At 34.9% G+C, this 21149-nt stretch overlaps 1 protein-coding gene across 2 annotated transcripts; it reads left to right on the forward strand.

Moving 5' to 3' along the window:
- The first annotated feature begins 110 nt into the window (after window positions 1-110).
- LOC134539118 (sentrin-specific protease 1-like) lies at window positions 111-19474 on the forward strand. 2 transcript variants are annotated; one of them, XM_063380855.1, is made up of 15 exons: window positions 111-347; window positions 1788-2033; window positions 8436-8518; window positions 8648-8694; window positions 9592-9748; window positions 11588-11685; window positions 11791-11873; window positions 12986-13074; window positions 13773-13848; window positions 15263-15464; window positions 16295-16417; window positions 16674-16817; window positions 16943-17080; window positions 17749-17832; window positions 18996-19474. In XM_063380855.1, the coding sequence occupies exons 1-15, from the start codon at window positions 244-246 to the stop codon at window positions 19155-19157; spliced, it is 1836 nt and encodes a 611-aa protein (XP_063236925.1). In that variant the 5' UTR covers window positions 111-243; the 3' UTR covers window positions 19158-19474. The 2 variants fall into 2 exon arrangements, with proteins under 2 accessions (XP_063236925.1, XP_063236926.1); XM_063380856.1 differs by lacking the exons at window positions 111-347; window positions 1788-2033 and adding an exon at window positions 6258-6789.
- Window positions 19475-21149: the final 1675 nt, after the last annotated feature.

Below are 21149 nucleotides of genomic sequence, written 5' to 3' on the forward strand. Positions count from 1 at the left end.
TCGACAACGAAGTCTAACGAGCGAGTTTAACTTCGGGTATCTTCGGGACTCATTATGATTTAGGAATGTGACTCCACACTCCAATATTGTTTGCCGGGACTTCACCCTATACTGTTCTATGGATTAGTTTTTTTAATAACTATAAACATTTTTGATGGGTGGAAGTGTTTACTACTGTAACACTAAAGGATTAGTGATTAGGCTGTTTTTAAAGACTTGCACGTGAAAAAGGCAAGTGTTACGATGAAATTGTATCCGTATCAGAAGGCGGAAGATTTTTGTATCGCCTACGGCTGCCCAAGAAACAAGTTTTTGCCGGGCAAATACAGGGACGTATCATTTCACAGGTAAATTTCTTCATCTTACGTTGATTTTTAAAGCAGTTGGTCGTTTTGGGTGCTAGATGCTACTGATTTTGGTTAATCTGGTAATTGAATTCAAGTTTTTTCGTCTATTGTAACCACTGATTAGCCTAAGTGTTTGTATCACCCCCCCCCCCCCTAAAGGTGACCCGAATTCGATTTCCGGTGGTGTCGAACCCGGAGTTTTTTAAAAGGGCAAACTTTATGTTCGTTGTGAGATAATGGGTTTTCTGAGGGTAACCCTACGCCCAACACATTTATTCTGTTAATGCTCCCGTAGAATATCAACTTTCGTCGTCTCCAATGATTGATATTGGCAAGAAGTTAGTTAAACTGGTTATTCTGAAGGGAAGAGTATTTAAAAAAAATTTTCCCCCACACTTTTTCACATGTTTTAAAATTATTCTTTTGAGTTTCAATAATAGGTACCGTTATATGAGAATTGTCGGTTGGGTTAGGTTGGCTACATTAAAAATAATGTAAAATCGTTTGAATGTTGGTTAGGAATTTTACTATTCAAAATGTAGCTATATTTTACCTCACCAACCATCCTCATTATTTATATTATTATTAATCTAGTGTACCTAACCTAACCACCTGTTGTCACAAGTTTACGCTATTTTTAATGTACCTAGCCTAAGGTGATGCCTGAAGACTGTTAGATTCAAAAATATACCTGCAATTATGCTTTTGCCCGGTGTTAAGGTGTTCTTCCCCTTCCGCTTCACTCTCCTGTTTCTTTTAGTTCTCTTTGTAGGTCCTTTGCACCTCTCACTTCCAATACTTTCTCCTCAATCCCATTCCACAGCTTTTCTACCTGCCTTCTCCCCTGTAGCGTTTTCACCCCAGCCTGATCACTCGTTAAACCAATATACTACCAATGCACTACTTGAAGTATCACAATACACTCTGAGAGAATAATTGTAAAATGTCAGGAAGTTAAAAAAAAAATTGGAATTTTTTATCATGCATGTGTAAAAAAGACTCCCCTTCAGAATTAGGTGCATTGTAATTCTAAACGAAAGCCTCTTTAAAACAAAATTATTTTATTTAATTATTTTTTAACTTCCTGATGTGTATATCACAGTAACAAAATATATTGTTACCTGCATTTCACCTTCCATCAAGGAGTGATGGAATTGGTAGACAAATTGCATCTGTCAAATTATTTTTTACAGTCCCTTCCCTCAAGATGTAGTGCTTAAATCTGCTACAAGTAACCAAGTTATTTGTGGGCTGTTATATCTGGGACTCCTAGTTCGTTCATTGCTCTAGCCAAATCAGTCAAAAGAAAAGATTGTTACCTGAACCACTTTTTTCAGTTAAGGGTTTCAAGAGAAAATTTTACAATTTTTATTTGATCAGTTGAACAGTAACTAGTTGGAGAGTTTACAATGAGTTTGTTATTATTGAACTTGTTTTTAGGTTCCCCAAGGACAAGGATTTGCGGAACAAATGGACCTTGTCTCTCCAGTTGACGCTTTCCCAGCCGACCACAAAGTCAGTCGTGTGTTCGAATCATTTTGATCCAGACTGTTTTGTGACTGAGGTCAAGCTGAAAAATTCGAGACCTAGATACTGCAGAAGTCTCAAGAAGGATGCTGTTCCTTCTATCCCAACCATTAAATTGACGCTGTCGCTGAAGCAGCTGCCTACCACTACATTGCAAGTGTAAGCTACATTTCATTTAATTACACCTTTAGTTTTCTGTATCTCAGAAGTTGATCGCAGAATCAAAGTGTAAAATGTTTGTTGTCATTGTTGTAAAATACTGAGTTTCATCAGGGGTGTATCTGTGTTAGTGAGTCGGGATGATAAGCGTGTCGCTCGCTGGTATTTCTAGCACTGTAGCACCTCTAAGCGCTAGGCTTTGAATTGGCACGCAGTCTTCTCGTCATGCAAAGAACTACATACTATGAAACTTGAGCTGTGACCGTAACAATATATAGCGGAGAAATAAAGATAAAGGTGTAATGCAAGTCCCTTAAGTGCTTTCAAGAATTTGTAATGGTTGTTTTGCACCCAAAAATTACTCTGAAAACACTCCTTTTAGCCATTTTAACTCTTCTAAAATTACAGTTTAAAAACTTCAACCGGAAAACAAACTAGGTACTTATCGGCCCACAGCTATTTCTTAAATGCTCTTTGTAAACAGACCCCACTCATCTTGAGTAGTTTTCAAATCACGTTTTTTCTGAAGTTCTGTACTCCACTTGTGCCCGGATAGACCGGATGTTGTACATGAAGGGTATGTAGATAAATTCTGTAGTGAGTGATGCAATAATGTAGGACTAACTTGAAACAAATTGTATTATCCTATATAGTTTTACATACTTTTTTGTCCAGCATAATTTTGTCTATATGTAATCTGAGGATTTTATTATATTTCCATTGGAATTAACTATTAAGCATTTGTACAAAGTTGTAACTTTACAGATGAATGAACTTAATCTTCAGCAAATCCTAAAGAAGATGAGCTTTCTTACTTTGAGTTTTAATTTTAATTACAGTTAGGCTCTATTATGCATGAACAACATGAAGCATATTTATTTTAAACAGTTTTTACAACTTTTGGAATATGTATTTTTATTAATTAAATGTTTTGAAGATATCAGTGTGAATACTTAATATTTTTAAGATGATTTATTTTATGTAGAGGTTGCCCAGAAAATCATAAAATACAATCAAATATTAAGTACCTATTTAAAAGATTTGATATCCAAGGAAAAAGATTCTAAGAAAAATAGTAAATGAAGTGTAGAAACAAGTGAAACATCTAATCTCAAAATCTAAATCCAAATTCAAAATTTTAATGCTGAACACTCTGAAGTTTACTATGTCTATTGTCTTTTTTTATATATAGCTATCCTGTTAGTTATCCAAGATTTTTAACTTTTAAAATGTAGTTCTGTAAATAAAATTACAATATGTAATTGATTTGGGAAACTTATCATCACGATCATCTAAATGTTTGAATTTATCAACAGAATAGTTAACATTTTTTTTTTATTTATGGCTGATTTTTTTTTATTTTACCCCAGAGACATAGATTTAGATTCGAGCTACTCCTTGTGATTCATATTTGCAAAAATTTGGATCCAACCCATTCCTAATTTTTTTCAGTTTAAACACCTTGGAAACTAAAGTTCACTGTGGACAATCAAAAATACACCAATCCCTCACTTAGCACATCTTCAAATTGCATGAATCCATTTAGTGTGATGTTAATTTTACTGCCCCCAGTCTTGAATGGCACGTTTGTAAATTTCAGTTAGCACGAAATCGCCACGGGCAAAAAAAAAAAAGTCGGGCATGATGCCACTCGTTAATCAACGAATGTACCGTGGCATACAGTTAGCTTTTCGAGGAGGGGAAGAGATGCACGTGCTGGTCCGTCTACGCTATCAGCTGATGTACAAACATCAGCTATGGCAATTTCAATTGCGGCTATTGGGTGTAAAGGATCAAATGTATTTACGTCTGCACGTACGTTGATAGGCTGTACTGTTGTCGCCCGGCCACAGACCAGGCCAGCAACTATACATGCGCAAGCACCTGCAGTCGGAATTATATTGGAATCATGGCTTCCAAGTGAGAGCGTAATGCATCGTATACGCGATCAAAGTTGTCAAAGTATTCTAATTAAAAGTTAAATAAGACTCTTAGGTATTGTAAAAGTGTTCCGCAAGGTATGTAAGGTGTATTTTAGTTGTAAGAGTGCTCAATGTTATTTTATTCATAATATCCAAAAATGATAAATGTGCGCAAAGCTTGGAACTGCCCATTAACTAACGTTCGATTTGCTTTCCTTACAGGAAAATGTTTTGCTTCACTTAGTTTGTTTTGTTGTTTTGCACTAACTTCAGTTTCTTTCAGTGGTCCTGTTAACAATTAAGATTTTCACTGTTATTGCTTGATGACTGAGTTTTCTAGCCGAGTATAATTTTTGATTCTTGTTGACTTCTAAAGGTTGCCAGTTTTTTTTGTGTTTGCCATTAAAGTCAACATAATATAACTTTAAGTTTAAATACCGTGATAAATTCAATAATTTTGCAAATACTTTTGGATGGTATAGTTTGTGAAAATTAATCTTTTACTCTTTTTTTTTATATATAAAAAAAGTTTGATGTTAAACCCAGCTGAAGTTTTGCAGAGTCAAAATACACTACTTAACTTCTCAAGGTTCTTACCTCAGATGTTAGATAGTGATTACTGTTTTAAAGTTACTGCATCCAAAATATTTTTGAATAAGTATTTTGGAACCTTCATTCAGTCTTTTGGAACCGGACTTCTTTTTGGTATATTTTTGATTGGTCTATAAGAAAAATCCATTGTTTTGTAAAAATAAGCTTGAATGTATAGCAATATTTTCTATTTCTATACAATACACAACTAATGAGTTTTTAAACCGTGATCTCTCTGTCATCTATGTATACACACCAACTTCTGTGCATTGTAGTTCCCAGCTGTCCCTATCCCCTTCTCACTTTATCACCATAAAACAGCCTGACCAAACTTTCCACCCCTCCTCAATCATTTCAGGCGGGTTATGCCAATCTCCCTCTTGTCTTTCCCCTTCTTCACATACCCATCACCTACGTCAGCTCTGCGCTGCACCTTCTCCGGCTCACTTACCTCAGTCACTAAGTAGGGATCCCAGATCAGTGCCCCATAAGAGCCCGTCTACGATAGTCCGAACCTGTGCGTGGTCCGTGTCCTTATCCGAATGTGAGTGACGTCACATTGTCTCGCCGAAAACTGCCCTGTCCACAATTGCGATGTCCGATGTCCGAATGTATTGATTTCTGAAGTTGTCACCAGAGCGCAGTAAATGTGTTTGATTGTTTTGATGCTTTGTAGTTTGAGATTGAACTTATGAAAGTTATAAGTGACTTACAACACCTTCCATTTCCTTCAATAACAAAAACAAACACCACGTTTTCAAATGGGAACCGTAAATTCAAATATCGTGAGTGTTCTGTTCTTTTTCTGTGTCTGAAGTACACAGGTTGGGACATAAAAGTTCAAATTGACGAATGTCTTCGGACCTTCGCCCGCTTGACGCATGACGTCAGAGGGTCACGTGGACCAATCAGCGACGAGTGTCCTTCGGACACAGTTTAGGACATTGCTATTGTAGACGGGCCTTAATCCAGCCTGACCAATGAGGAATGTGTATTTTCCTGCACCCATCCCCCAACCCTAAGGAAGTCTCCTACCCAACTGACCACCCTGTTATCCTTCACCAACAATTATACCTTCACAAATAGCCTCTAGTGCCATCTCGAAATCGATTAATATTGTTTCTTATCTGCTTTCTCCTCATCCACCGCTTCCCACCAGATCTGTTTCACATGAAAACCACTTTCTGAAGCATGCTGCCTGTCAGCCGCCACGCTGGCAAGCCTTTTTTTCACAGACGAGACAGCCGAACCCGAATTTCATGCTCGCTTCAAACCCCCCCCCCCCCCCCCTCTCCCGGTTCTATCACGTTGTATAAACCTGTGTGGCATTAAATTTTGCGGTCGATTAGGATAGGTTAGCTACATTATAAATTCTTTAAAACATTGTGGATGGTTGGTTTTATTAGGTAAGTATAGCTACATTAAAAATACTGTAAAATCATTTTATGGTTGCTTAGCAAAAAACTTTATAATGTGTAGCTATCCAGGGCTAGGAAACCGTTTACATGAATTCACAGTATCTTTAATGTAGCTATCCTAACCAAATCAACCGTCCACAATGTTTTAAAGTATTTATAATGTAGCTAACCTAACCTAATTGACAATTAGTTATCATGTATATTTGTTTACAATGAACAAAAAAAACCGAAGATGCACGATCGGGCGTTTGGCTCTCTCGTCTGTGAAAAGAAGGCTTGCCAACGTGAGTATTCGGGTCTGTGCAATATAGAATGTACATCATAGGCTTCCCGTAACTTTGATTCTTCTTCTCGACGCTTTTGGTGTTAAATTAAGAAATGAATAGAATTGTTCTGTGTAAATACTTGTTATTTTTCATGCGAAAAATAACGAAAGGGCGATATTTAATACAATTATTGTAGGTTGAGCTTTATTGCGTACTCTTGTTGACCGAGTTCAAGTTTGTGTCGTTATGTTGGAGTCGGTAAATAGTGCCGCTCACCGTGTGTCTTAACAACATTACTGAAAGCGTGAATGAAAGTTGTGCCGTCTATTTTGAAAGATATGGTTGTGGCGGTCTTCATTTTGTAGTTAGAAATCGCGTGCAATGGGTTACCATAAATAACAAATATAATTTGTGTAGTGTAAACAATGTTGCCATGGTTTGCGTGTTTAGGTTTTACTAGTTTTAAGAAAATGTTGTCTTCAATCAAAAACTTTTTCATGAAATTATTTTCCAGAGGCGTGGAAGATTCTTCACGTCAAAATTTACAATTAAAACGAAGGTAATGCGATGTGTAACGTGTTTAATTAAAGATTTTTTTTTTTCACAGTGCATAGGCCTAATTTTTGTGGGAAAGTCTATGACGTGATGTAGTGGCTGTAAACAGACGTGTAAACAAAACAGCTGACATGTAAGAGGAAATTCGCAGCAGTAAATAACGATTTGTTGAATGAAAGTGTACTATATTATAACTAAAAACGTTACAGATTATTATGTTGTAACCAACTACAACACTCCTTAAATTGGAAACAAACTTGCATGTGGTTTGTTATGAGAAAAATGATTTCCTACATTACTTTCATTAAATGTTGTTTGTATGTAGCTCATAATATATATCTTAAACATTAGAGAAGCTGATAAAGAATTTTAAAAAATGTATTATTTTGAATATTTCATAGTTTCTACTAAAATTTGTCTTAATAGTAGGTACTACAAGTATTAAGTATGAAGCCAAATTATTTAACACAGCTGCAAAGTTCGTTCATATTATTACTACTAAACACTGTTGTTTATAATTTAAGTTATTTGATCAAGTTATCTACATTTTAAATATGAAAAATTTGAACAGTTGGTTAGTTTAGGTTAGCTACATTTAAATTACTTTTAAAATGATGTTGGTTAGGTTGGATCAGCTACATTAATAATGCATTCATTACATAGCAATTACATTTTATTAATTAATCTCACCTGACACAACAAATAGTTTTTTTTGCAGTAATTAGCAACACTTGCAAAAGTATAACCTCTAAAGCACACATCAGTGGAATCAATCGGTACCAATGCAATTACATATGAATAAACATTAAATAACTTGTCTTCCCAACGATTTACAATTGCTCACAATATGTGAACGTCTAGTTTACAACATTCAACATTCAGTAATCATATCCTATGAACATTCGAATGTAAATAATAATAATAATTTTGTCTGGTAATGAAATATAATTGTAGCTTGGCATTTTAAGAATTTATTAGAAAAAATATTGGGATTCAAGTTTTATGTATAAACATAATAATTTGCACCCCTATCAAAAAAATTATCAAAAATTCTTTAACGTAAATAACTAAAGTACAGGAAAAAAATTATTCTAGCTGTCTAGTAATTAATTTGTCAAAGCTAATCTGTTGGCATTACAAAATTTATAAACAGCTTATAATATGTAGGGTTCATCCATATCTTCTTGGTAAATTAAAGTTGGTGTTAAAAATACTATGAGCTTTTAGTGTTCAAAATAATGTAGTAAAATGTTAGTTGGACTGGTAGGGGTTCACTTCACAAGGTAATTCACACAGGTTCAAGTGGACAGCACCTCCAGTATAATATCCTTGTCTTTGAACCACTTCGGTACTCACTGCTAGTTTCACGTTAGTGTGAGTCATTAATTTGCAGTTACGACCATTTAGAACCCTGACTCTGAAAGGAATGTCATAAACAGATGGATCATAATAAAATAAAAAATTAAAAAAAAAAAAGCATTGCCAAATTGATGTTAGGTGTGATTGATTTTTCACTCCGTTTATAAAGAAAATTGCAACTCTTTGTTTCTTATTTGTAATAGTAACATCATTGATATGTTTTATGTGCCTTTTTAAAATTAAAAAAACGTGGCATTTTTTTTTTAATTTTTAAATTGTGCTTGTGTTCAGATTGGATGACTGCAAAAATGGGATGCCGGTAAAGTTGGCAAAGTTCGAGACACCGGTCACCTCGCAGCCTAGCAGATCTCGGAGTAAGTACTTAAAAGTCACTGAGTAGTGAATTTTTACAGAATTCTCTCAGTTCATCCACTCTGTGGGCCTATTAATAATTAAAATATGTTTTTTATTTTTTATTATGTGAAGTTTTGGTTTTTTTTTAGGAACACCTCTAACATCCAACAACTGGAATTCTGCCGGTTCAGAAATGGTGAGTGCGTGTGCTATAAACGTAATTGGCAGGGTTTTTTTTTTTTTAATTTTATTTAATTACTTTGATTTCTTATGATGCATACCTCCACTCAGGCCAGAACCAAAATTGTTTGTGAGGAAGGCAAGGAAACAAAGAGCCCTTGTTGTCTATTAATTAATTTTTTTTATATAAATCCTAAATCACAATCCACAATCCTACGAATCTGAATTTTTCATTGTTTTGGGAAATCCAAATTTTTTTATTGACTAATGAGTGATTAAAAAAAAAAACTAAGTAATTGCAAGGCAAAGGCTGCAAATAAACAATTAATTTGAAACAGTGTACAACATGATTTCATGTTCTTAGTTCATGTTAGGGTTGACACAAAAATTAGCATTTCAACTGTCTAAAAACAGTTAAATTTATGAAATAGATCATAAACAATTATGTATGGTTATAGTGAATTTATTTAATATTATCCAATATTTACTGTAGCAAAATAATTTAGGCTACTACCCCCTTTGAATTTAGTTTGTATATATTGATGGCTTAGAATGAAAACCTCGTATCTCAATTTTTGGACGAAAACACCTTTTTTTTTATGTTTTTGGCTGGAAAACCTCGTATCTCACAGAATGTTTGGCTGAAAGAAATAAAATGTGCATCCTACTGCTTTCTATCTGGAAATCACATAAAAGAATTGTACAACCATTAATTGGGGGGGGGGGGGGGGGAGAAACGGTTTTTTGTCTCTGCTGTAAAAATGTGCGTTTTATGAGATACAAGGTTTTCATTCTAAGCCATCAGTATGTAGTTTGTGATGTTTACTATATATATATATATATTTTTTTTGGTCCTTGCTTATGAATATTTGTGGATACTGTCGAAGCTACTTGTTTGTGTTTTGGTTGGAAGGCCGACGAGGTGAACGCGAGTGCGGGGAGGAGGCTCTTGAACGCCGGCCAGGAGTGTCCGGTGGTCACCTTGCCCGAGAGTGACCCTGAGAACGATGACGACGTACAGGTGCTGCGAGTGTACGAGTCGTTGGAGAGTAGAGCGGCACGCCAGCGAAGTGAGTGGTCGTTTATTTATTTGTATTCCTTTGAGCCTTATTTTGACCATAAGGCTATGGGACATGTCATTTACGTATTTACAGTCATACATATATACATACAGTTTTATATGTGTACACAGTTTTAAATACACGTACATATTTGGTTTTACATACATATAACTTTGAAGTAAAACAATACATTGATAAAAAAAATTTTTTTTCAGATAATCTGAATTACAAATATTACATTTTTTTTCTTTTATACATACCCATAGACATGATACGTCAAGCAAGTTCATATATTTATTAAGTAAGGGGGAAAAAAAAAGCAGGATTTAAGGTTGCACTGAACTGTTCTTTATTTATCAACTGCTGTCTGGTTCTGTAAAGTGGAACTCCCACAAGAACATGCCCAGTTAACAAAATTTCCTCCTCCAATAGGCCTGCCTCTACAGAATCCCTGACAGCTTAGGAGCCTGACGCAAAATCTGGGAGCTCGTCCTAACATTCTTCTTGTTAGTTAGATCAATTGTCGCACCTCGCGCAGCGAACAAGTAAACAGCAGCACAGCGCCATTTGCAATTCCATGCCCGCCACGCTCGTTCTGTTTTCAGGTTTCAGTGTCGTCTAGTTGTAAGTACTGCGATGTTGCCAAGCGTTTGGGACTTACATTTCCGCTGATTGGATCCTGCATGTAGAAGGCTGAGGACCGATGTGTTACTTTGTAATTTATTTATCTACAAGCTCACGAATTAATACACATACGCTACTTTCAGTACTGTCCCGGGTTTCTTGGGCCCGGTCTTTTCTCTACAGCAAGTTTTCGTAACAACAAATTCCTTGTATCTTGGCAGGAGTTAGTTACCAGCAAGGAAAGGGTAGGCGTCATACTGAACTGGCACCCGCAATTTGTAAAGACCTGTTAATAAGTTTACACAATGTAGCATTTGGCTTGTAAATATATATAATTTTACTTTCTTAATAAGCTTTTCCAGTTTATTATTTAAATTTCTAAGTACCTTGAGATACTTCTAAACAGGGTTTTATGGAAGTGCAATTTTAGTTTGCTGAGGGAAAAAAAAAATTTTTATGTTATCGTCATAAAAGCAAAATATAGAATTTTCTAGTTTGTTTACACAAAATCAAGTTAATAACGTTACTTTTTGCTGTTGTAGTTAGTTTTTGGATGCATTTATTGTATTTTTATTTGTCAGGTAATTTGTAAAGTATAATTTTTAGCAACTAAAAATTTTTGTCAGCCAATGTCTAAAAAATATCTTCTCTCCTCCCCTGCCCTTTACCCGTTTACAAAAATTAAATCTTAATTATGGATTTGTCATGAAAATCATGAATAGTTGAGCTGCATGAATGTGTGGAGTTTCCACATTCTGGAAAATCAGGGACAACTCTGGGAAAGGTCAGGGAAGCTAGAATTGGCCAGGGAAAATCAAGAAATTCATTTGAAGTCCTGGAAAAGTTGTTGAAATTCCCCATTGACGTTTATTTGAGAAGGAAATGCGCTCCATTCTGCCCCCACCCAGACTGTAAAAGCATTTTTTTTTTAGAATTGTGTTTTAGTTCATAGTCTTACAGTATGAAATGGGGTGTGAAACGTTCTTTTAAACTAAAAAGAAATAAATTAGAGAGAGAGAGAGAGAGAGAGAGAGAGAGATAGGCCAGTTCTGAGATTTGTGGGGGGTTGGATTTTCTTTATTTCTTTCAGATAGTTGTAATATAGTTCAATTAGTAATGAAAAAAAGTCATTGAAATTTTATTACAGTTATGTGTGGACAATGCTGTTTGTTCTTTCTGGTGACACATGTTTGATTGTGATTGTGGAATTCGCCGTGTGTTCAGATGTGACCTACGGAAGCAAGTCTCGTCTGGATCTCAGGCGAATCGGCAGGCTCGGCTTGAGGACGAAGGCCGGCAGACGTACGTCCACCCTGGATCAGGTAGGCTTCGCTCGCTAACTTCTTGTCCTCACCTTGTTTTGGCCCGTGGCGGACGAGGAAGGTACACTGAAGTGTGAAAATACTTTGTCGATCGTGTTTTGGCAGGCGGAGGACCTCGACCAACATCGGAGGTACAAGGCCCTGCTTCACGAGAGTTCCGCTTTCCAGAACTCCGGGTACAGGAACGAGTAAGTCCACCGCCCTTTTTTCAACTCAAAACTTGATTACAGATGATTAGGGACACCTGTATTTTGCGAATACACTTCGTGTCTAAGGTATTTCACAAAATGCTGTAGCTTTCCTACTGTGGTTATTGGCTGAGGTCGGTGAGAGGTGTCGTCCCGCTCTTGACGGGGCCAATGAGAATGTGGTCACCGTACTGCTTGCACCCTCACAATTTGCCACGACTCTTAGGAAAAGCTACAGTTTTTTGTGAAATACCTTGACACGAAATGAAATCACGAAATACTACAGGTGTCCCTACAGATGATTGACTTTGGGCACAGATATAGTAGACAATCCATAAACAAAATTCACTTTTCTGACAGGTAACTTTATCAGCATTTCTAGTTGGACACCAGGATACTCTTCTTCCATTTGTAAAAAAAAAATATACATTATCGCCTAGTTATCTGGAATACGAAAGTATTTTATAGAACTGAATAAGTTGTGTGGAGCAACAGCTTTATACTTGCAGGAAAAAAAAAAATTAAATCGTGCATTACTTCAAGTGCTAAGTAATTTAAGACAAAAAAAGGCGATTATGTAATGAAAAGGTGTTTTTGTTCCAAGGGTAGTAAAAAATGGTTAATACAAATATCCCAGAATAATTTAAACAAACAATGTGAGGTTTCAACTAAAATAATACTGATGCCATTACTTTGGCTCATTGTAATTAGGGGAAAAAATTTATTCTTCCAAAATGATGGGATTATTTCTTTTTGTATGTAATTTTTATCCTTGTTAACTTTTATCCATGTTAAATTCTAAGTGTAATGCAGTAAAAACAAATTATTTTTTTTTGGAGCCACGCGTGTAGCCATCCTACAATTGTATTTTTTTTCCGTAACCCTAAAAAGTAAATTTGATGTTGTATTAAATTGTGTGCAAGTTTCAGCTTTATATTTATTTAATTTAGAATTTGTATAAAAAAAATCGTGATTAAATGTTGCAATAGTTTGGCTAGTTAAAGGCTCGATACTGCAAAATGACAAAATTATGGTCCCTTATGGTCTGACTGTAGACAGTCACATGTACCGCTGGTTTTCCTCCGTGAATGAGTTTGTGTTTGTTGGTGCAGCTCTCTGCTGGAGCCCGCTTCCGGAACTGACTCAAGTCTGCAAGTCAAGAGAGCGGAACCAGACCTGAATGAGTTCAGCTTATCCGACGGTAAAGCATCGTGATAAGCTTTTCTTCTAATATTTAATACAAAGCTAGCATATTTATTTTAAATAAGCTCATCAGAAGGTCAGGAAAATATATTTGGCTTTGGATTTAAATCACAGAAAATGTGCTGCTGCTTTTGATTGAAACATCTCAATCATAATTAAATAAAAAAATGTTTTAAATGTTGATTAATAATAATTTAAAAAGATATAATTTTGGCAATATAATTCAAATGGTGTGTATTTGCTATGTTTGTGTTATTTTTTGTACAGCTGCAAAAATATACGAAAAAGTTGCTCATTTCTGATTCTGTAATTTTGTAGAAACCCTGGAACACTATTTACCACTGTCTGAATCTCTTGATTCGGTAAATGATAGTCTATTAAGTTATTGATAAAAATTAAAAATATATATATATATTATTTGGTGCTCATGATATTGGTGTGTATGCTCTGTATGTACTAATTACGAGTGACTAATCTTCAACTAATGGGTAGGCAAATGTTGGAACAAACCTAAAGATATACTTAAGAGTACACATGAAAACTTAAGTTTGAAAAGCATAGCAATATGCACAGAAAATATTTGCATCCCAATGCCTTAAGGTTATTTTTTTTTTTTTATTTGCAGATGTATCTACTTATATAATGTGCACAAAATTGTTGTAATGTAATTTTGATATTCGTGTGTCTTTTTTTTAGCTGATTTTCCCAGCTCTGGAAGTGCAGAAATGATAATGCTGAGTGCTCAACACACAACTAATTGGATTACGAATCTGTAAGTTGCAACTTTATTTTATAGGCACACCATAAGCAGGAATGTAGTGTATTACAGTTATTATGAATGCAGCTTTGCTAACACATTTTTGAAGTAACATAAGAATTTTATTGAATTTTTTATTCCCAATGTAAATTAAAAGATATAGGTGCAGAAAAATATTATTTATAAGGGTAACCAAATTCTTGTCAAACTTAATACTTATTTTACTTCGAAGTATAATCCTTGTAAAGGTTGAGTTGAGTGCATCCAGAAGTCAACAGCTAGATTTTTTTTATACTCTAAACTCTTATTTTAATATGTTATGTTTAAAAAAAAAAAATTATAGTAAAATGGTAATTCCACAACTTTTTCGTGATAATCAATTTTCGGAGACAGTAAAAAAAAAGTCTCAAAAGTATTAATATTTGAAGGAAATTGTCTACACAATAGCTGTGTTTTATTTATTTTGGACGTTATGCTTTACGATAATCTTTTGAGTGCTATGCTGCCCAGCGACACATGTTTCATACATGAGGTCGCTGGCCAATATAGAAGTGGTTGGAAAAATTAGCATCTATTTTTCCCAAAATTACATTTGTGATTTTATAAATTAGGATCTATTATTGTGAAATTAGATTTTTAAACTTGAAACATTTCAATTTTTACATTCTACATTCTGACTACTCTATAGCAGTATTAAAGTTACGTAGCGAAAAAATTGTTCATGCATTTATCAGATTAAAACCACACAATTTCCAAATGTTAATTTCACCGAAATAAATTAGTAGTACGATATTCTATCAAACACCAAGTTAATTGCATAAAGCAAAGTGTTGTTGAAAGGGTTCCACTGAAGTATGAGTTGCAAAATAAATAAAAAAATGTTAAGTGAAATTATTTTAAAGGATGATAGTGTACTAGATTGCATAGAAAAAAAGATGCAGTTGTCTGTTTGTAGGTTAAGGTAGGGACACCAGAAAATTTTTAAACGCAATAGGTATCGGTAGTTTTGTAGCTGTATCATTATGGCAGTTCCGTATTTACTCACATAATCGTCGCAGCAATTTTACCAAATTTTATGGGAAAAAAGTGAGGTGCGACCAATATGTGAGGAAAAATATTTTTTTGAGTAAAATTTTTTAGTAAATCGCTTGAAAATGCTAAATTAAAGAAGTTAGTTAATACATGGTACCTATACGTAATATTTATTTACAATATGCGCAAAATAAACAAAACAACTTTTGGTTACAAGAAGTTTGGCAGTTAGGGTGCGACGATTATGGGGGAGAATCTTAAATACCAAATTCACTACCTCAAACAATAGGTGCGACGATTGAGCGATGGCGACGATTATTCTAGTAAATACGGTAGTTTCATGTTTGTTACCCCCCGCATGAACTGTCGGAGCTCCGGCTCGTTGCTTGTCCCGAAGGGAGGAGAAGCGGAGAAGGAGCTTCAGGGAGGAGATGACGAAGGCGGAGAAGACGCGGGAGCTGGCCCAGCGCCTGCACAAGCACAACGAGAAGATGGTGCAGGAGGTGGAGAAGAAGCAGTGGGACCTGAGGTCGGCGTTCGAGATCTTCAAGATTGAGGAGGAGTCCCGCGCCCTGCCGACCCTCACCCCGCAGATGGAGGTGCGAACCTTCCCGCGCGCGGTGACGTCCGACTCGCGAGGGCTGTTTGCTTCGGGGGGTGGCTGGATCCGTTACGGCCTGTTCTCACGCACCACGTTAATTTCCTTGGCGTTAACTACAATATTCCAGGACAAAATCTATTGCTGTAGGCCCTCTCGCAGTTGATGTTTTGTAACAAAACTGTTTTTTACCAGACATTGGCTACGTATTATCTTGCGAAAGTAAATTGTCACATTTCAGGCACTTGCTCGACACTTACGAGTGACTTCTGGTGACCAAAACTTGTGATTGAACAACGAAGCGAGAGAGCTATTGTGATTGGTTTGCACGAATAGTCCTTTTACTGGTAGCAGCGACGAGAAAATTGTGTAGCCAACATGGCGTGCGAGATTCAGCCTTTAAGATGCGCTCCTATCGGGTGCTTCAATGGTGTTGCTTTGTGTTTGAAACTTTTTTTTTAACAACTTCATACATGAACATAATTCTAATTATTCACTGTACTGTTATTATAATCACTACAGTTGAGCTCCTAAAAGTAGCTAAAGTAATACTAATTGGATCCAAGAAAAATTAAAAATAATTTTTCCACCTGCTAATTGCTATTTGAAGTATTATTTCATTATTTCATCTTGTATATCATTTTTATTTATGATGTTAATATGGTCTGTTTTTAAGTACTTTTATAGCAACACCCTTATGTATTTTACGACCTTAATGCATTTTTTTAATGCTTAAAATCATGTTAGTCCATAATTTATTTAAAAGAGAAATAATACTTTTTTTTATAGCTTTTAGTAAAAAGCACGTTTCTGTTCTCTGTTGTGTTAAAGGAAGTGGTGAGGAGAGCTCTCGTCTCCCACCCAGAAAACGAGAAGATGGTCTCCGCATCGAAGATCACCATCACACGCAAAGACATCAACACGTTGCGTGGCTTAAACTGGCTCAACGATGAGGTACGTCACGATACAGGTTAAAGTCTTAAAAAAAATTTCAATGTTAAAATGTGCCTCCAACCATTTTTAGGTCCTAAAATTTTTTTGTGGTTACTTATCGAAAACTTGTCTTTGTAGATGCAGAGAACACACAATAGATTATTGTAATTCTTAAAGGGCTCGAACAATTAATAGTCTTGAAGGGGCCATGTTTTCATAGTCTCGCTGTAGCCTTACGTAGTTAATTTGCCAAAATTTTATTCTGTTTTCTTCGCAGGTAATCAACTGCTACATGGAACTCATCAAGGAAAGGAGTAGTTCTTCGAATGGGAAGTACCCCAAAGTCTTCACGTTCAACACGTTCTTCTACTCGAATCTCTGCTCGCGAGGAAACGCTTTCTTGAAACGCTGGAACAGGAAGGTTAATATTTTCCTGTGCATTGGAGAGTGTGGTATCTTGTTACGTTCATGGTTCCAGGATGAAAACCTTTAAAAATTACTGACCAGCAGTTAATCTAATGTTCACTTCTTGAAATTCTGTTCCAGGTGGACTTATTTGCGTACGACATGATTCTGGCACCGATCCACGAGGGTGTACACTGGTGCATGGTGCAGATTGATTTCCGCTCAAAGAGGATGCTTTATCTCGATAGCATGGGAGGAAAGAATAAGAGGTGTCTGGAGGTAATTTTCGTAATCCTCTCTTTTTTAAACAGTAATTTTTGTGATACTTAAATAGTGAAACCTCATCAATAAAAACCCTGTTAATACAAAACTCTCATTGATACAAAGTGTTCTTCACAGTCCCTATAAATTGTATGAGAGTTATAGTGCTAAGTAATGTGTTTAATACAAAAGTAGTGTTATTATGTACAACAAAAAAATTTTTGTTCCAAGGGTTGTTAATAAAAATATCCCAGAATAATATAAAGAAACTATGTGAAGTTTTTTTTATCTAAATTAATACATGCCATTTTTGTTGGTTTGGGGAAAAGGCATGGAAATTTTAATCTTCCAAAATGACAGCAGTATGTCTTTTTCTGTGTTAATTCTAGACCTTTGCTTTATTCATCTGCCTCAAATTTTTTTTCGCATGATACATTAAAAAAAATATATTTTTTGAACCCAAGGTGTAGCCACCTAAAAATTGTATTGTATCATCCCTAGTTTTAACCTGATTCCAATTAGCTTTAGAAATTACATAAATATTGTAATAGTTTGGTTTATACGAGCCTTGTTATTGCAAAGTATGGTCCCTTCAGGTTTTGTATTATTGAAGTTTGATTGTTTTACCTCAATTATGGGATGACGAAAGTGTATATTAGAAAACTTGACATATTCTCTTTTTGTAGCTCTTCCTGGGGTACTTTACCTTTGAAAGCAAAGAAAGGAATGTTCCATTCAACCCTGACGAATGGAGGCTGGAATTTGGACAGGTAATTACTAATTATTTTAATTACAACAATCTTCAGGAAAAACCACTGTATATAAAAACCACTCAAGATATCAGAGTGGTGTCTGTAAGAAATACATTTAAGAATGTGCTGGGGTTGGATGAGAAGTTCTGTTTGCATATTTCGTTTTAAACTATTTTTTGAAAAGTGAAAATGTCTGAAACACATTTTTTCTGAATAACTCATGGGTAGGGACGAGATTAGTATATGGCGAATTGCGATAAATCCTATATAAACCCGAAATTAGAAGTTAATTCACCACAAGGCAACAAAATGCAATTAAAATCGTAAAACTAAACATAATTTTTCAATCAAAATTTAACTCTGAAGACAAATGCCTAATCTTTTGAACATTGTATTAAATGTTCGGTGATCATGGTATGGAAACGGTGACAGCACAGAAATTAAAAATTATTGATCAGCTAGACGTAAAATACAGCTGTGTTTCTGTGATATGTAGTGCATATTTGTCAGTAAATTAGTCTAACACTTTAGTTCCTGTCCTGTACAATCAATTTAGTTGCACCAAAATCGCAAAAGTGGTGTGCCGGCCCTTGGATACGTCAACAAGGTTTAAAATATTCTTCTAGGAATTTAAAGGGTTTTTGTTTACACTTGCTCAGCATGTGTCCGTGCAAACATTGCATGCATACATACATACATACATTCATTCATTCATTGTGTAATGAGGTATGAAATCGACTGCATTTAAATTTAAAGAGAAGCAATTCTTTTTAGATCAGTTAGTAAAATTCAAATAAAATAAAAAAATATTCCAAGGTTGGGACTTCTGATACTTAAAACCTTAATTTGATGTCCATCAATACTTTAGCGCAATCTGTACCTTTTTTTTTTAAATTTAAATTTTGTAGTTGCGTTAAATGTTTATTAAATTTTGAATTCAAGATAATCAATAATGACTGTTTTTTTTTTCTTCTTTTCATTCTGAAAGTGAAAAGATATTCTCCTGGAAATACTATTAAGTATAGAGTATATAAATTAAAGGAATTTTCTCAATTTCAGCAGACATGCTGAAATGCATATGATGTTTGTTACGACACAAAAATTTTATTTATTAGTTGTATCCGTGTCCTGGAGCATGTAAATTTTCTAAATGGATTGTAAAGAATGGGTTCTCTTTTCAGGACAATCCGAAGCAGACAAATGGGTGTGACTGCGGGGTATTCTCGTGCATGTACGCAGAGTTCTTGAGCAGGGACGCTAAGTTCATGTTCGACCAGTCAGACATGCCGTTCCTGCGGCGGAAGATGGTTTACGAACTGCTGCATGGTCTCCTGCCCATTTGAGCTTCGTCGCCGGTTGTGCGGAATGTTTTTTTTAAATTTGCAGTTTTCCTCCGGCGACACTATCGTGTTTGATATGACTGAGTGGGTTATTATTTATTTTTTTTATCTGGCTTATTTACTATTCACGATGTTTGTGTTGAATTTTGTCCGTGTGTTTCAGTTTGTTGTTCTGCTAGAGGAATTGGGATGTTTTGCAAAACTTTTACTTGTATGTTCATTCCTCTGGTGGAGAGATGTTTATGATTTGTTTGGGAACAGTACTCTATCTGTGTATATAAACTTTTTGTTCAGAGGCATAAATTTTGTGTATGCAATAATAACCTGTTTTATTTTTAATTTTTTTTTTCAAAGAAAATAATAAGTTTGTGTTCCAAATGAAGAAACAGCCAAGTGCAAATTATGAAGAGATTTCTTGGTTTTTGCAAATTTTTGGCAACCTAAGCAAATGCAAAATGTTCAAGTCATCACAGTTATTTGTGTTTCACATGCGTGGTGCCTTTTCCATAGTAGTTTAGGTGCAGGAATATGTTGGTTATTTCCAGACGTTTTGGCATGTAGTATACATTTGTTAACTGTTTTCTTAATCACACATTTTGATGGTCATTCAGTAACAAACACAATTCAGTGATTATTGATTTTGTAGAAGTGCAAGTGATGAATAATATTTTTATTTTGTTTCTGGTATGAAGTAGCATTAAGATTAAGGACTTTAAATTTCTGAAAATTGTTATGAATAGAATTTTTTCCTAAGTGTGTGTACGTACTATAATTATGTAATTTGAAATTTTACACTTGCATATTATATATAGATATTTGAAATGTTTGAAAATGTAATTTATTGTTTCTCAATAACATAATCATACAAAATTCTACATATAGTCTTAGGTGGATACAAGTCTGCCACTGCATATAGTATTTACAATACAGTAGAAAAAAAAATTTTGATTATAATTTCAAAATTAAAACTTTGTATTTACCAAGACATTTTGTACATTGTTTTCACGTTCGAAGGTGAATGCTGGAACATGCAACAAGGACATACATACATGTGATAAGTAAAGGTTCACATAATTTACTTCTTTTTTTTTTCCATTTAGGTTTGGCATACGCCACTTCCTTCTCCGTTCCTTAAGTGTTCCTGGAGGTAGATGATAATTACAGCCATGATTATTTTGTGGGTTCGTTTAGCACTTTTCAAGTTGCGTGTGTGTCTGTATAAAATAAATATATAAAACAGACTTTTTGACTGAGGGTTGTCCAATCATCAACGTCGAGCAGGAACGCCAACAAATGTGACTGCTGTACCATTCGTGCAAAAACTTGTTGTTTTGTCATTTATACAGAGTTTACGACAGTTCGGAATTTGTTTGAGTGGATATGCTAGATAATGTTTTTGCAAGGAAAAAAAATTACAGCATGTAATTTTTAGCTCCATCATAGGTATAGGATAGTCAGTATAAGTGCCTGTACATTCCTCTTGTTAGTGTAACCACTTCAGTTAGATTTTCTTGAATTTTTTTTTTTTTTTTATGTATTTACTCATTCAAATTGTTTAATGTGCTGCTGTTAAAAAGTGCCTACAATAACCGTATTAAGTTTTTTCAGTCAGTAGTTTAAAGTGAACAACTTTGTGAAATATTACTGTGATTTTATATTTCCTCTATTTTATTTGAATCTGACTTTTTTTTGAAGTAAACATTATCACTATCCAATGGTTTATTACTTTATTTTTTAATTTGAAGTGCAATGTTTGTGGAGTGTTTTAAAAATTTCTGCAAAATGATAACGTGGTATGTTGTTTCATATGTTAATTAGAATTAATTGTACTTAATGAGTCATACTGTGGTAGAGAACAGCATTGTAATGAAATTTCCATCACATGAGCTTTGTCCAAGCTTAGACTGTACTGCCAATGTGCAAGGTGTACACATTTTTTGCTGGTAATTGAAATCGTTCTCTTATTTGTAGTGTGGCCACTTCACTTGTCCCACT

Source organism: Bacillus rossius, chromosome 14 (assembly GCF_032445375.1).
Source record: "Bacillus rossius redtenbacheri isolate Brsri chromosome 14, Brsri_v3, whole genome shotgun sequence".
Taxonomy (NCBI): Eukaryota; Metazoa; Arthropoda; class Insecta; order Phasmatodea; family Bacillidae; genus Bacillus; species Bacillus rossius.